Source organism: Trichosurus vulpecula, chromosome 5 (assembly GCF_011100635.1).
Source record: "Trichosurus vulpecula isolate mTriVul1 chromosome 5, mTriVul1.pri, whole genome shotgun sequence".
NCBI lineage: Eukaryota > Metazoa > Chordata > Mammalia > Diprotodontia > Phalangeridae > Trichosurus > Trichosurus vulpecula.
In genome coordinates, this window is record NC_050577.1 from 119,430,308 (window position 1) to 119,447,438 (window position 17,131).

General features: G+C 39.7%; 1 protein-coding gene across 1 annotated transcript; it reads right to left on the reverse strand.

Moving 5' to 3' along the window:
• Positions 1-1,711: 1,711 nt before the first annotated feature.
• On the reverse strand, positions 1,712-16,852 carry LOC118851889 (protein FAM71F2-like). Its single transcript, XM_036761465.1, has 6 exons — positions 16,613-16,852; positions 9,641-9,825; positions 7,486-7,741; positions 5,367-5,491; positions 3,112-3,176; positions 1,712-2,118 (listed from the first exon to the last, which is right to left on the reverse strand). The coding sequence occupies exons 1-6, from the start codon at positions 16,766-16,768 to the stop codon at positions 1,922-1,924; spliced, it is 984 nt and encodes a 327-aa protein (XP_036617360.1). The 5' UTR covers positions 16,769-16,852; the 3' UTR covers positions 1,712-1,921.
• Positions 16,853-17,131: the final 279 nt, after the last annotated feature.

Consider the following 17,131-nt stretch of genomic DNA (forward strand, 5'->3'; position numbering starts at 1 on the left):
AAAGTATATGGTCATTGGAAAATGGCTAAACAAATTGGGGTGTGTGAATCTAATAAGATATTACTGTGCTATATGAAACAATGAACATGATGAAAACAGAAAAATACATGGGAACATTTATACATACTGATAAAGGGGAGTATGTAGAACCAGGTAAATTATACACACAGTATCTACAATAATATAAATGAAAACAACAAAACAGTGAAAACTGCATGCTGGCAAATTATAAGGACCAAGTTTGGTCCAAAAAAAAAAAGAATATGACAAGACACTTTCCCCTGCTTCTTTGCAGAATTGACATACTATTGATATGGAATACTGTACCATCAGACTTGATATTTTAGTTAGTTTTGTAGAACTTTCCCCCACTTTTCTTCCTCTTTTAAAAATTCTTTATTAAAAGGATGACTCTCTGGGATGGAATGAGGGGGGAATGGGAAATATAGTACAAACAAGAGATATAAATAAAAATTTATTTTTTAAAAAAAGCATAACTTTGTCCAATAAAAAGATACACCGGGGGCAGCTAGGTGGCGCAGTGAGTAGAACACTGGCCCTGGAATCAGGAGGACCTGAGTTCAAATGCGGCCTCAGACACTTGACACACTTGCCAGCTGTGTGACCTTGGGCAAGTCACTTAATCCCAATTGCCCTGCCTTCCCCTTCCAAAAAAAAAAAAAGAAAGAAAGAAACAACAAATTTTATGGAAAAAAAAGATACACCAGTAATTTTCCCATTTTCTGACTTCCTTACATACCCTAACAACAATACTAATGCTGTTGAAGTCAGCCACTTTTAGGTGCTATTGTTTCTCACAGCCCTGGCAAATGGGGAACATCTCAAGGACTTCCCTGATGCCAAGTTCAAGGCACTACCTAAGTCTCTTCCATCTTTACTGGCAATTCCTTACATTTCTCCTGACATACTGACAGCTGGGAATAGTCAAATCTGGGTCTCTCAGAGAAGTATGAATCAATGCACCCCTTGTCCCAGATGATGGGATATTCTCAGCATCTCCTTAAGGATGTATGCTGTCCTCCTGACTTCAGTTCTCCTAAGTAAGCATGGAAGGAGAGAGATCTAGAATCCTTACTTCTTCTAGGTAAATACGCACCTAACTTGTGCCATACATACCAGTTAAAGTCACCATCATTCATAAAATCTCTTTCTTTGCCAACCTACTATTACTCACTATTTCCTAGACTCTGAACATTTTGTTGCCCAAGGCTGGAGTTCTCTCGGAGTCCTCTAGCACCTATCTGAACACAGTTTAGCTTCAAATGGACACTCAACAATACTTTTTTAAACTTACTTTCCCCAAGAGTCACTACTTGGAAGGGACACTTCAGAGTTCCTCTAGTCCAAACTACACCAAAACAAAAATTTCCTCTGCAACAGGCCCAACAAGTGTTTCTCCTACCTTTCCTTGAAGACTTTCAGTGATGGGGAACCCGTTGACTATTTCCCGAAGCAGCCCTTTTCACTTTTAGGAAGCTCTAATTATTAGGAAGTTTTTCCTTACATCAAACTGAAATCTGCCGTTTTGTAACTTCCCTCTCTTGTGCTCCTAATTCTCCCCTCTGAGTCTGAGAACAATCTTTCCTACTTTACAGCCCTTCAAATATTTTCTGCTCACGATAAGGACTTACTCAAATGTTCAAATACACTGACGCCTCACCAATAATAAGAGAACACAGATTTTTTTTTTACAACATGGGGCAGCCTTGCTTCCCAATCAAGTGGGATTTATTCAGTGGAAGTACAGGAAAAGCCTTGTTCTAACCCTGTTTCGCCTCTAGGATGATTCCATGGTGTGGCCTCCATGACAGTGCTATAGTGACGTTCTAGTGTAGTGAAGAGGGACGATCACTCTCTAACTTCTGGGGGTCAGAGTCATCAGCGTCAAAAGACCCTCTTCCTAAGACTGTGGCCGAACTTGATGGGGGGAGGCTGCTAGGGTGCCGAGCCGAGAAAGTGGCTGCAACCCAGAAGGGTTCTCTTGTTCCCAGAGGCCATGGTTCAAAGATTCTGTCCACTTTAGTTTATCTTTGTCATTCGAGTTGTACCCAGAATATTGTTGAATATCCCACTTGTCTTGTTTTTCTCTGGCATATCCTGTGGACCATAAGACCAAGTAAGAAATACAGACTGCTGGGTTGCTCAGTCATACAGATAAGCAGAACCTGTGGATCATTCTCATAGGCTGGAAGATTTTTTTAAAATTTTAACAAACATTTTTTATTTTAAAATGTTTTATTTTTTATGAACTTGGCAAACACCAACCAACATAGACATTCCCATACACAAAGAAGAAAAAGAGGACTAGATAGGAAACTGATTCTCTATTATGTAGTTTGTTTTTTTAAATATTAAATTAAACACAGTGGTACCTGCACTGCCCTGATCATCTGTGTCTCTCCTCTGAATTTCCTTATGCTCATTTGAAAAAAAAGTTTCACATGATAAGAAATGTTAACAGGTGTGTGGCGCTTGAAAGTTTGGAAAACGCTTTGTATATATGATCTATTTGAGCCCCACAACAGTCCTGTGAGCTAGGTTTGTTATCTCAATTTTGCAGCTAGGGAAACCGGAGTTAAAAGAGGTTAAGGGACTTGATCTGTGATTACATAAGCCTAGTGTCAGAGGCAGAATTTGTAACTCAGGTCTTTTTGACTCTAGCTCCAGCATTTTAGCCACTGTGCTAAGCTGTTTTTCAAAAGTTCTTAAAATTGAGGTTTTCTCTTATCAAAAACAGCACTGTTACCTGTTTTATTAATTTCCTGTGTTCAAATAAGGCAGCAAGGTGGTGCAGTGGAGAGAGTAGCAGGCCTGGGGTCAAGAAGACCTAAGTTCAAAGCCAGTCTCAGACATTTACTAGCTGTGTGACCCTGGGCAAATCACTTAACCCTGGTTACCTTAGTTTCCTCATCTGTAAAATGAGCTGGAGAAAAAAAATGGCAAGCCACTCCAGCATCTCTGCCGAGGAAACCTCAAATGGGGCCACAAAGAGTTGAATTCAATTGAACAACAACAGCTGACAATGAAGGAATTGACACTAATAAAGGAAAAGACCCACCAGGGATGGTGTGTCATTATGTTCTACTTTACCTGAGTTGGATCGGGCATCTCCTTTGATCTCAGTTTCATTGGTTTTACTGCTGGTACAACTTCTCCTGGAATCCCAAAAGTCAAGCAAAGAGAGAAAGGAAAAATGAAAATCATTAAAATTGTGTTTTGGAGAGGGGAGGGTAGCATATGCCTGCAATCCCTGCTTTCAGGGGAGGCTGAGGCTTGTAGATCACTTGAATTCTGGGGGTCTGATCTCTAAGTTCAGTACCAATATGGGAAGCCCTCTGGAGTAAGAGCTCACCAGGCTACTTAAGGAGGGGGCAATGCCTGCCCCAAACGGACAGGTCAAATCTTCCTTGCTTACCAACAGTGGGATCAGCCTATGAGAGGCCACTGTCCACTTCCATACCCCGGGCAAGATAGGGATACCCAGTCACCAAAAAAAAGAAAAAAAATTTCAAAGCTAGTTTTTGTGTTTTACCAAAGAAGAAATGCTTTAGGCATAGATATAAATATAGAAATGGTAAGTCATGATTATATTTGGTGGGTATGATTCTTCTAAAAATTGCCTAGAGAAAAGATGGGAATGCCAAGGGGGAGTGAGGCAAGGCAGGGAGCCAACCTTTGCCTTTGCTGGGGAATGAGTGGGTACCACTCCATCTGTTCTGGCCTCTGCCTAGGGCATTTACTTATTATGTGTGTTGTCAGTTGCATATGTCTTGGCCCAAATGCAAAATCTGGTGTTTTTGCTGTCTGGTGGCCCACCCTGTCAACTACCAAGTGGGCTCAACCAAATACAGAGAAGGGCCTAATTTAAAACAATGTTGGTGGGAAAGCTCCACAATCATGCAATGTGTTAGGATTTACTTTTTTAATTAAAATTTTATAAAACTAGTATTTATTTAGCAGATATCAAAATGGTCAAAAATAACCATCTCAAACCTTTGAAGATAGACAATACCAATGGGAAATACAAAGTAAAGAAGGAAGGAAGGAAGGAGGGAGAGAAGAAAGGAAAGAGGGAGGAAAGAGGGAAAGAAAGAAGGGAGGGAGGGAAAGAAAGAAAGAGGGAAGGAGGAAAAATATGAAGAAGAGTAAGGAATAATATGTAGCAACCTCAGAGGAAAGGAAGGTAAAATGAGGGAGGTCAAGGGAAAAGAGGAGAAAGAGAAGAATCAGAAAGAGAATGACATCAAGGGAAAAAGTGGGACAGAGAAGAATTTGAAGGAAGGCACAAGCTGGAGAGACAGAAGGCAAGAAGAACCTACATGAAGAAAGGGACAGGACCATTGAATTACAATGCTATGGAATATGAATCAAATGTTTGAATCAAATGATTGCAAATAAAACCCTACAGTGTGTAGAGGGAGAAAGGGGACAAGGGCAAAGGGGTATGCCAAGATGATTGGTGCCCCAAGGACAGATTTGGCTACTTTGCTATTTAAGTCAAGCCTATTTCTCCTCCTCAAACCACCCCCCACCAGTTTACTTATATAATATTCTGTCTATTATAAAGAAAGTGGCAGATGGGGGGAAGGGTAATGAGGCTGGGTCAGAATAAAACATGGAGAACAGAGAATGATTTCTTGAGGATCCAAGCCTATAAACATTTTTTGACACCTACCATGTGCTAGCCACAGGAATACAAAAATTAAATAGGACTTGGTTCTTGTCCTAATGGAATTTGCAATCTAGTAGGTAGAATATTCTAAATATAAGTGGGGGAGCTGTTAGGTAGGAAATTTCCCATTGGCCACATCCCCACCAGCATCAGATGATGGACATTAATTAAGGATTTCCTCTCCTCTCTCTTTTACATGCTAGCAAAGTGTAGTTTATACACTTGCTTAAATGTAGTAATTTTCTATTTAACCAGTGAATTTCCTGATTTCCTTTCATGTAGTCCAAGATCTCCGTGGAGTGGGAACTGAGTTTTGTTGTGCTGTCTTTTCCTGGGATCGCTATTGCCAATATTACTATGCTTTTTTTTCTGATTAAATTGTTTTGCTTTGACTTAAAGAATTTTTTAAAAAGAGTATTCTAAATACAAATGAGCAAAATGCAAAACAATATAATGCATAAGAAGTGAAAACAAAATTCTGGGTGAGCTAAGGAAACATTATTTCTAACACGGAAATACTGTCAATTAAGGGTTCACCGACCACCTAATGATAACTATATCATCTTACTCCTCCACTCCTCATCCCTAAGCTCCCCACCCACCCCTTTATTAGAGGTAGACATTGACTGCAGGAGAAATTGTCGAGGACTGACTGTGGGTACAAATCACTTACTTTAGTCGGTCTTTCTTGGTGGTAAGATCTATAGAGAGATCAGAGAAGGTTTCATGTATCCCTGTGGCCCCCAGCAGCATCAGGCTCTCACTTGACTGAGAGATTGATGGGTCATATTTTGTTGACTACATGGAAAAAGAATTACATGATGAACCAGATTTCTAGGACTGAAGGTATGTGACAGCAAAAGGGACCTTTTTCTCACCACTGAGGGGCAGAGTTATGAAGGAGTCCAGAGATCATATCTATTTTTTTTTAACAATCTGACCTTTAGGCTTTACTCTCCTTTTGAAGGCAATGATTTAAGGAGTTAGAATTCCCTCCCTCAGATCAGGAGTAAGGAATCAGACCAGAGCAGGCCTTCCTTCTGGTGGTGAAATAATAAGAATTTTGAAAGGAGGTATCAACATGATGATAATCCAAAATAGGAGCCTCACAGCCCTACTGAAAAACATATTTACCTGGCTTCTCCTGTAGAATTTAACAAGAACCTCTTCCTGAGTCCCCCAATTCTTATTTTCTCTTTCATTCTCTGTCTGTAACTCTAGATTTCATTCTTTCTTATTTGTATACAGTTATCCCTTCCACATTATGGGGGTTAGGGGTGCGGTGTCCCTATGATCTAGAAAATCTGCATAAAATTTTTTGGCCCTCCCTTCATACCAGAGAAGAAGTCTAAATTTTTTTCTATTTCTTTTATGGGGTGTTTACAGTATCTTACTGTAAAATTTGAGTTAAGTATTTGGTCATAGGCTATAAGTAGGTCAATGTTAAGTAAAAATACCAGCTTTTGTGTGTCATCAGCTGGCTTTTGCATTCTTTTTGCAAACTTTAACTTTTTACTTAAAAGATAAAATATGTTCATATTATACAAACACTATACATATATTTTATGCATTTCTGAGTTTCTAAACGTTTTCTTTGTCCTTTGTGGCTTCCACAAAACTCCCCCCAAATAGCCGTTTAATTTCTTAAGTCAGCCTGCAACGGGGAAAGTCGCAATGTGAAAGGGATAACTGTATATTTTGTTATGGTTTATGGTGTACATGGTACATGGTGTTTTCCCATGTAGAATGTAAGTTCCTTAATGACAGGGACTTTTTCATTTTTAGTTTTGTATCCTCAGCACACAGTTCAGTGCCTGATACATAGTAGATGCTTCCTAAATGCTTGTTACATTGAATTTATATTTATAATACTATGATCCTGCTTTTTCTTCTTCCTTCTTTCCTTCCTTCCTTCCTTCCTTCCTTCCTTCCTTCCTTCCTTCCTTCCTTCCTTCCTTCCTTTCTTCCCCCCTCCTTCCTTCTTTCCTTCCTTCCTTCCCTCCCTTCTTCCTTCCCTCCCTCCTTCCTTCCTTCCTTCCTTCCCTCCCTCCTTCCTTCTTTCCTTCCTTCCTTCCCTCCTTCCTTCCTTCTTTCCTTCTTTCTTCCCTCCCTCCTCCTTCCTTTCCTTCTTCTTCCCTCCTCCTCCTTCCTTCCTTCCTTCCTTCCTTCCTTCCTTTCCTCCTTCCTCACTCCTCCCTCCTTTCCTTTCTTCATCCTTCCTCTTGTTTTTTTTTCTTTCTCTTAACTGACCATAATTTGGAAGTGGCAGGTTTTTTTTTTAAAGCTAACATGCCATTAAATTTACTAAAATTTTTATATTTCTTGTTTTTACTTTTAAAAATCAATTAAGTTGAACATGTGCCTTCTAAATAATAATTTTTATTTGTGCATGGACATACATTATCTTCACCTCCTGTGAATCACTTACTCTAACAAAATCAATATATTCAACAAGCTATTATTTATTAATTAACTACTATGTACAGAGCACTATGCTAGGCTCTGGGAGAGATAAAAAATTTTCATGCCACCATCTTGGCTCAGGCTCTCAGAGATAAAAAAATTTAACTAAGACACAAGTCCCTGTCCTCATGAAGTTTACATTCTAGTGATGAAAAATAAAATTGATAAAAAAAATTGATAAAATTGCCCACTCAAGACTTGTTATATCATCTGTCATTATCAAAGCACTCATAGAAAGACTGCTGGTGGGTAGTTACACACTTGAGGACTGGATACTGTAAACCATCACCTAATGACTGACCCCCACTTAAAGATTAGGGGAAAAGCACCTTTACTTCTTGCAGAATGGTTGTGCTAGGGGTTTTGGGCACCAAGCAATGATTCACATGGATTCTAGGATCTTTGGTGGTGATGGACAGGCCCTTCTCCAGAATGTTCACCAGTCGAATCCAGAAATGGAAGACAGCTTCAGGGTGTTTGGGATGGAGCTTCATGTAATAGATCTTTTCAGTCACAGTTCTGACCCTCAGGATACGTTGGGACCTGTCATAGATCATGATCTCCACAAATTTCAGTGGGACAATCCTAAGGGCACAAGTGAAGACATCACCAGAGAGAACTAGTCACTTTGGGTAAAATGAATCTGTTCTTAACCAGGATGTCTCATTTTCTGTTGGCCATTCATCAAACACTGCCTAAGGCCTGGATTCCTTTCATCCAATCCAATCAGGTTCCACAAGCAGTCCAGTTCCACAAGTGCCTACTATGTTCCAGGTACTGTGCTAAACACTGAGGGAGTGGCTAGAGATCTAAATATAGTTCTTCTCTGCTTAGAGGAATTCTCTTTAGAAAAGAGTCCATACATACCCTTTGACCTAGCAACACCATTACTATGTCTGTATCCCAAAAGAGACCTATATGTACAAAAATATTTATAGCAGCTCTCTTCTGGAAGTAAAGAATTAGAAATTGAGGGGATGCCCATCAATTGGGGAATGACTGGACAAGTTGTGGTGTGTGAGTATGATGGAATACTATTGTACTATAAGAAATGCTGATCAGGATGCTCTCAGAAAAATCTGGAAAGACATAGGCTGATACAAAGTGAACTGTACTGTGTACAAAGTAACAGCAATATTGTAAGATGATCAGCTGAGAAAGACTCAGCCATTCTCACAATACAGTGATCCAAGACAGTTCTGAAGGACTTAGGATGAAAAATGCTGTCCATCCCCACAGAAACAACCAATGGTGTCTGAATACAGATTGAAGCATACTTTTAAAAAATTATTTATTTTCTTGAATTTTTTTGTTTATGTTTTCTTTCACAACATGACTGCTATGGATATATTTTGCATGACTTCACATGTATAACCTATATTGAATTGCTTGTCTTCTCAATGGGGGTGGGGGTGGGGAGGGAGGAAGGAAGAGAATGTGGAATTCTAAAAAATTGTTTTTACATTCAACTGGAGAAAAATAAAATACTAATTTTTTTAAGAAAGAAAAGAGTCCATAGCATAAATGAAAAGGTCCAACCGCTCAATAAGCCTAGGCCATCTCTGGCTTTAATAATTCAAGAGAAAGTCATCAATCTATTTCCCTTCATGATAGCAGAGGATGGACTTCCTGGACAAGGACTAAGGGTGACTGGAGTAGTTAGGGGAGGAGAAAAGGAATAGATTGTCCACATATTACTGTTCTCAAAACACTTCCCCTTTCTTTAAACTAGCTTCTTAACCTTCTATCCCTTCTTTGTCATCTAAATAATAAACTATTAATATTAATAACAACAATAATGTTGTTATTGTGGTTGATGATGATGTATTTATTACCTTCCTCAGCTCTGCCTAGTTTACTTCAAGACTTGTTCCACCTTCTACCTGAAGCCTTTCCTAATCCTCCAGTTGCTGGTGTCCTCCCCTCCCCAAGCCATCTTGTATTTATTTGGGAATATATGTTCCATATATACTTACATATGTACATGCTGATCCCATCACTAGAATTAAGCTCTGTGATGGCAGAGACTGTTTTGCTTTCAAATCATCATATCCCTAAATCTAATATAGTTCCTGGCACATAGTAGTTTAATCAATACAGAAGGAGGAGGGAGAAAAGAGGAAGAGGAGGAGGAGAAAGAGAAGGAGAAGGGAAGAAGGGGAGGAAGAAAAAAAGGAGGAGGAGGAGGAAGAGGAGAAGGAGGAGGAGGAGGAGGAGGAGGAGGAGGAGAAGAAGAAGAAGAAGAAGAAGAAGAAGAAGAAGAAGAAGAAGAAGAAGAAGAAGAAGAAGAAGAAGAAGAAGAAGAAGAAGAAGAAGAAATAAAATAACAAGATTGCTCAAATTAAACCCTTGGTGACCATTTGTGTTTTTTCTTTTTTCTGCTCCTAGCTGCTGAGTAGCCCCTACGCCAGCCATTCAGTCATAAAAGTCCACTTCCAATTCCCTCTCCTTCAAATGTTTATTAATTTTACTTATTTTGTTTACCTACTAAGAGTGATAGTTGGTGGATTGATGGGTTTGGTCCATGTTGATAAATGTCCCTGGGGCCAGGTGACCTTAGCCATCAGGAAGATGTTTGGTAGTGGCAGGCTTGGCACTGAGGAGGTCACTCCAAGGACCACAGTTGTGGACCTATCCTCAACATCTACCCAGTCCTCAGTCTTTGTGACCTGAAAATCAATTCCAATGGCAAAGATCAGAGAGGAACTGAAGCTTGGTGGCTGAAGGAGGAAGGAATTAGGGAAGGATGAGAGAGAAAAGGGAAATATTAATTGGTAACGATAAATAATTCTTGAAGTTTGGCATGTGGCTCCCAGTGTGGCAATGTTTAGGTCTCAATAGACACTGAGATGGGTAGATAGATCCCACCCAGGCTGGTCCAGATGAATGATTTGGTCCTTTCCTTTCATATTTGTATAAGTCCCCTGTACTCCTGCCAAACTAGATAACTCTCTGTCCTCTGCATATGTCTTATATCTTCCCTCACCTCTGTACCTTTCCTCACATTGTTCTCTCTGCCTGGAATGTCCTCCTTATCTTTTCCCAGACACAACACTCAGTTATTGAGATCCTATTTATCCCTCTGAAGCCTAGCTTAAGTACCACCTCTCTTCTCTGAGACCTTCTCTGATACCCCCAAGTTGTTAGTGATCATTCCCCTCAAATCTCACAGAACTTTATGCCTCTCACAAACTTATCACACAATTTTGTGAATCATAGCTATCTGTATGCTTGTGATACACCCCTAATTAGACTGTAAACCCCATGAGGGCAGGGACACACTGAACTTTTTGTCTCCCCCAGTGTGCTCTCTATATAGTAGATGCTTAATAAATGTTTGTTAAGTTGTATTGTTATTTATCCTTTTATGTATATGTTTTACCCCCCCCCCCAACTAGAATGTGACGTCCCAGGGCAGAAATTGTTTGGTGTGTTTAGTAACGGTGTTGCTGCTATAAAAAGGAATGAGAGGCATCATGTTGGTTGAATAGGGAATTCAATTGGAGTAATGAATACTCTTAAGTACTAGGGAATTAGTACTAGGCAATTACTAAGGAATATCTACAAGTTAATTATCTACAGCAAATTTTTAATCCCACACTGGCTTCTCTTGCCAACTAACACATTTCTGAGGCTGATTTCACTTGTCTGTGATAACCGAGACCTCTGCCTCGTGACGGCTTTCTACTAAGTAAATTACAGTTACTGCGACCTATCTGCCTCCTTGCTGAAATTCAGTGAAAAATGTGATGAAATTTCTAGGTATGTGTTACCCAATCAATAATAAATCCTAAGCTCTCCCTGCAAAACTTCCCAAGAATAAATCATAAGGGGTCTGCCCCCATCAAATATAAATGAAAGCACATTGCCCCTAGTCAGTTGATACTGCTTAACTCAACACTCCCAAATGCAAGCAATATACTACCATTCAGGGACTCGTCCTGAGTGGGAGCCTTCCAAGGAATGGTGAGTCCTGCCCCGACCCCAATCCTGGAGGTTGATGCACTCATTTTGATGAGTATCCTTAAATAAAGTTTGCAATAGTAGCCTCTTTTCAAGAGTCTTTAAGATCTATCTCACTTTTTCCACCTCCCTCACCGAGCCCTGGGCAAAATTGAGGCAGAAGGTAAGGTTACCCACTTTATCACGGCTATGTTCTCTTGTTTTAACTAATTGCTCTGGCCCCACATGACTCTCGACCCATCGGGTCATGGGCATCAAGGATCTGTTGTTTGAACACTCCTTCTCTGGCCCTGCCCCCTTGTTGGGAAGGGACCTGATGGTGAAATTGGGAAGCCAATTTTCTCTAGTTAAACCTCATAACTCCCTTTTCCCTCTGTCTACCAGACCTCCCCATGTTCCCCCAGAGCTGTGGGAGAGGGTTGAGCCAATTGTTTGGGATCAGGGAATTCCTGGGCAAGCTACTTCTGCCACCCCAGCCATAGTTCCCCTCCATTGCCTTCAATATCCAATTAAGCCCAAGGCTTGGGAGGGACTGCAACCATTAATTGCCACTCAAGGCCCAGACTCACTCCCTCTAGAGTGGAGCCCCTACCCAGCACAAGCTTTTGGGACTTTGAAAACTAAACTGACCACCACTCCAGCATTAGCTTTACCTAATCTAGGAAAACCTTTCACTCAGTATGTTGATGAAAGGAGAGGACAGGCTTTGGGAGTCCTAACCCAGTCCTTAGGACCTGACTCCAAGCCAGTTACCTGTTTTTCAAAACAATTAGACTCCATGGCTGCTACAGCCACTCTAATTGAAGCTTCTAAACCTCTAGCTGACCAGCTTTTAGAAGTTCTGACTCCCCATCGAGTCCAGAGCATCCTAGAAGCAGAGGGCCACCAGTGGCTAGCTAACCACAAGCTCAACAAATATCAAGACTTGCTCTAAGATCTATCTCACTTTCTCTCTAGCTTCTCACTAAATTTTTCTGGGTAAAAAAGGGTATGAAATTCATTAGAATTCCCCCCTTCCCCAAACTCCCCCTCCCAAATGCAACAATTGTCACTGGGTGTGAGCTTTGAGAGCATAACTAATTTTAATATTACCTTAAACAAAACATAGTTAGGTAGGTAAATCAGCTGCCAAAAAATGTCCTTTGTTTCAGAGTTATTTGAGGATGTTTTTTATTTATTTGTGGTGCTGCTGCTACCCTCTATTAATGAATATGTATTAGGTATACAAGCTAGCTTCCTTATTTGTTAGCAGATCCACTAGCTGTTTTGTATGACCTGGGGCACATTGCTTCAGCTCTCTGGGACTCAGTTTCTTCATCTTCAAAGGGTTGTAACTAGCTAATAACTGGTATTTGTGTAGTTCTCATAAATATTAGAGGTGGGATTTGAACACACTTTATCTTCCTGATTCTGAACCCTGAACTCTAGCTTCTACCCCATACTGCCTTCTCAGAATGAGGCCTAAGGTTCCTTTGAGTTCTGAAATTCTCATTCTAAATAGTCAGTTTACTACCAATTTGGCACATTGCTATCAAACATTATGGACACAATCCCCTGGAATCTGTGTGAACACATCTTTGAGCAGGATTGTGATTCCAGGGCTGGAAGTTTCTTGAAGGCAGACACTTACTATAGACACTTGTTGAATTGCCCATCTCAACCCAGGATTCAGGAGGAGCTTAATCTCAGTAAACCTGTTTTTTTTTTTATTTGTAATATGGGAATGATGACTCTTGCACTGCTTACTCCAGAGGGTCATTATACAAAAGCATTTCATAAAGCTTAAAGCATTGTCTAAATGTGAGTTATTGTTTTCATCTCCATGCATTTGAATAGACAGCTGAAGTATCAATAGCCTGAAATTCCACCCTCCATTACCACCCTGGGTGGTACAGTAGCTAGAACACTGGTCAGGGAATCAGGAAGATCTGAGTTCAAATCCTGAACTTCTTGTTCATCCTTCATTTTCAGAAAGGACAAATGACATCACTGGGTGATGTCTTGACTTGCTCATATATTAGATTTAAGTGAGGCAGAGCTGCACAAAGTCATCAACCTTACCATCTCTTCCTGAGTCATTGAAGTCCAGTGGCAGGACAAAAGTCAAGACTTGGGCAATGGCCCAAGATGCAGTGCATGACTTTGGCACCTTGGATGTCTGACCAAGCTCTAAGTGCTCCACAGTGCTTGCTGCCTTCATGGACATTGGGACAAATTATTCTCATCCACCCATTCTGTGGGAGGAAGTCTTCACATGTTTGGGGTGGACATGCTCCTAACTCACCAACAGGTTTGAGGCCTGTCAGATACCCTCACACTGGTTTAGCCTGTCTACTGAGGTGGTTTTACCAGGGTATGATCATTGCACATGCCACAGCTTCTTGGAGCCACAGGTGAGAGTTGGAAGATAGGTAAACACCAAAAGGGGATGAGCAGCCCTGAAAAGGGCTCTGCAAGCCCTCACACAAGAGTGCTAGACCTCCTGAACACCCTATATATGCCCTGTGACTCTGGACAAGTCATTTAACTGCTGTCTGCCTCAGTTTTCTCAGCTGTAATGGTAATAACACCAATTATCAAATGATACAACATTTGTGAAACAATGTAGTGCCTGTAGGGTACAATAGCAATGATATTATTATTAATATTCTGATAAATACTTGTTTCCTTCCTCTCCAATTTCCTTAATTTTCCTCTTCTGGAAAAGAAGAATTCAAGCCCCATGTCCTTATAAAGTCTTTCTTTGTTTTACCATCCCACTCCTCAAGGATGTCTCCCCTCTTCTGAACTCATAACACTTATTTCCAGGTCAACTTATTTAGCATTCCTCCTAGAATCATAAAATCTTGTTACCAAAAGGAACCTTAGTGATCCCACTTATCCAACCTCCTTATATGTAATATCTTATATGTCTATATTAATAAATTATCATCTATGTGTTTTCCTGCCCAAACCAAACTATAGGCATTGAGAGAGCTCTCTTTATATCCCCACTACATAGTGCAATGCCCAATTACACTGTCAGCATATGTTTGTTGATTGATTTGACTAAAACTGTACTATACATTTGAAATAACTCTAGACAGTATAAAATACCCGGGAGTATATCTGCCAAAATGAACCCAGGAACTACATAAGCATAATTATAAAATATTTTCTATACAAATAAAATCAGATTTAAATAATTGGAGAAATATTAATTGTTCATGGGTAGGCAGGGCCAATATAAGAAAAATGACAATGTTATCTAGACTAATTCATATATTCAACACAATCTCAATTAAATTATGAAATTTTTTAAAAGAATAATAACAAAATTCATTTGGAAGAACAAAAAGTCAAGAATATCAAAGGAAATATGAAAACATGCAAAGGAAGGAGGTTTAGGAGTACCCAATGTTAAACTATATTTTATAAGGCAATAATTATCAAATCTTTCTGGTACTGGCTAAGAAATAGAAAGGTAGATAAATGGAATAGAGTAGACATAGAATTTATAGCAGCAAATAAATATAATCTTGTATTTGACAAATGTAAAGACAAGATTTAGGGATAAGAATTCATTATTTGGTAAAAATTTTGTCGGGAAAACTAGAAAGCAGTATGGCAGAAACTGGGCGTAGACCAATATCTTACACCATTTACCAAGATAAGGTCAAAATGGATACATGAACTAGATGGAAAGAGAGCTATTACAAGAAACTTAGAAAAATATGGAACATATTACTTGTCAGACTTATGGATAGGCAAACAAGTTGTAAATAAACAAGAGGTAGAAAGCAAAGTTACATATAAAATGGGTCATTTCAATGACATTAAATTTAAAAGGTTTTGTACAAATAAAACAAATGTAGCCAAGATAAGAAGGAAAGCAGAAAATTGGGGAAAAATTTTTATAGACAGCTTATCAGATAAAGATCTTATATCTCAAATATGTAGAGGACTTTGTCAAATCTATAAGAATATGAATCATTCCCCAATTGATAAACAGTTTTCCAGTGAAGAAATAAAAATTTATAGTCAGATATAAAAATGCTCTAAATCATTGTTGATTGCAATGCAAGCCTTGCAATCAATTATTGAATGCAAATTAAAACAATCTTGAGCTATCATTTTACACTTACCAGACAGACTAAAATGATTGAAGGGAAAAGTGACAAATGTTGGAGGGGATGTGGAAAAATTGGGACACTAATTCATTGTTGGTGGAACTGTGAACTGATCCAACAATTTTGGAGAACAGTCTGGAATTATACCCAAAGAGAGATTAAATTACCTATACCCTTTGACCCAGCAATACCACTACTAGGTCTGTTTCCAAAGATGATTAGGGAAAAAGGAAAAGAATTTATATGTTCTAAAATGTTTGTAGCAGCTCTCTTTGCAGTGGCAAAGAACTGGAAATTGCAGGAATGCCCATCAATTGGGGAATGGCTAAACAAGTTGTAGCATATGTTTGTGATAGAATACTACTGTGCTGCAAGAAATGGTGAGCTCAGTGATTTTAGAAAAGCATGGAAAGACTTACTAATAAAGGACATATGAAGAAAGATGCTATTTGTATCTGGAGAAAGAACTTATGAAAGTTCTGGAGAAAGAAGCATGTATAGAATGATTTTGTATATATCTATACATATACCTATTTGTGTCTAATGATAGCCATCTGGGGAGGGAGATAGGGAAGAAAAAAAGAAATTTACATGATAATTTTGTTGTAAATTTGAAAGAAATAACAAGTTGTGCATAGTAGATTTGAAGTTTCATGCGCAGTCATCTTTTTTATTGTACTGTGTTATGGAAATGCTTGTTTTATTTCATGAAGTGAAAAAAAAAACATTATGTTACACAAACTCATAGGCCTAGGACTCAGGCATATAAGACTTTTAAGATGAATCTAAACCAGTATCCCAAACCCATAGTGGTATATTATTTATTTAAGTCAGTAAGGCTCAGTTTTGTGAGTTATACCATGATGACAATTTCCCTCCTGATTTTGAGAAAAAAAAGTTCTATGGACCCAAAGAATCAATGCATATCAAAATTGTCCAGCCCCGGCCTTCAGGGAAGATTTTCCCAAACATTCCCAATAGTGGAAGGTAGAATTCAAAGGCATAGCTCTAGCATTGACTTTTCACTGAGTCTTAATCTCATTACCACTCTAGCTATCTCATTTGGGCATGGTTCAGAAGGGTAGGGTGGAGGGGTAGGCAGGCAAAGACAGAAGGTAGGTACAGAGTATAGAGATTCAAAACTAAAGAACTTTTTTCTCAGTGGTTCAGACCTGATGCCCTTATACAGCCAAAACTCTGTAAGTAGCTCAATTATCCTGAGGAGAATTCAGAAACTAACACCATCCTTCCTTCACTCCCCAACCCCCCCACCCCAGGAATTCCAAAGCTAATATGCATCTTTTAGTCATCTCCTGGGTATAGGGGTTTGAGAGAGCTCTCCTCTCTCAAAGGAGAGTTGACCTGAAGAACAGGACAAGAGTACCTGGATGAAGTTGCTTTCAAAGACAGCCGAATTGGGGAATAAGTTGAATTCTGGAGAATGAAGCAGCTGGCAGAGTAGACCTTCCTCCACCCCAAGGGCCACTCCAGGATATGGTTCACCAACCATGATGGGTGGGAGGCCCCTAATGTCTGTCATTGGATTCTGGGAAGGGCAGGCTTGATAACATTATAGGTGCCTCACCATGGCCTACCCCGGTTGTACAGTTCTAGTATGGTCACTGAGCTCCTGTGCCACCATCACCCCCTTGTTATAGGCTGTGTCCATGAGGGCCTGGGCAGAGCTGTCAGCTCACAATGGTATATGGGTGACATCAAGGGACTTGACAGCAATAGGAAGAGGAAAGGAGGATGGGGGAGGAAATGCCAACATGTGCCAATGGTTAGGAGACTCCTGGGGGGAAAAGTTGGGTGCCCTCTTTGGAAAAGGGATTTGAGTCCAATTCACTTTAACAGGCATTTATTAAATTCTTAAAATGTTCAAAGGACAGTGCTGGGTGAG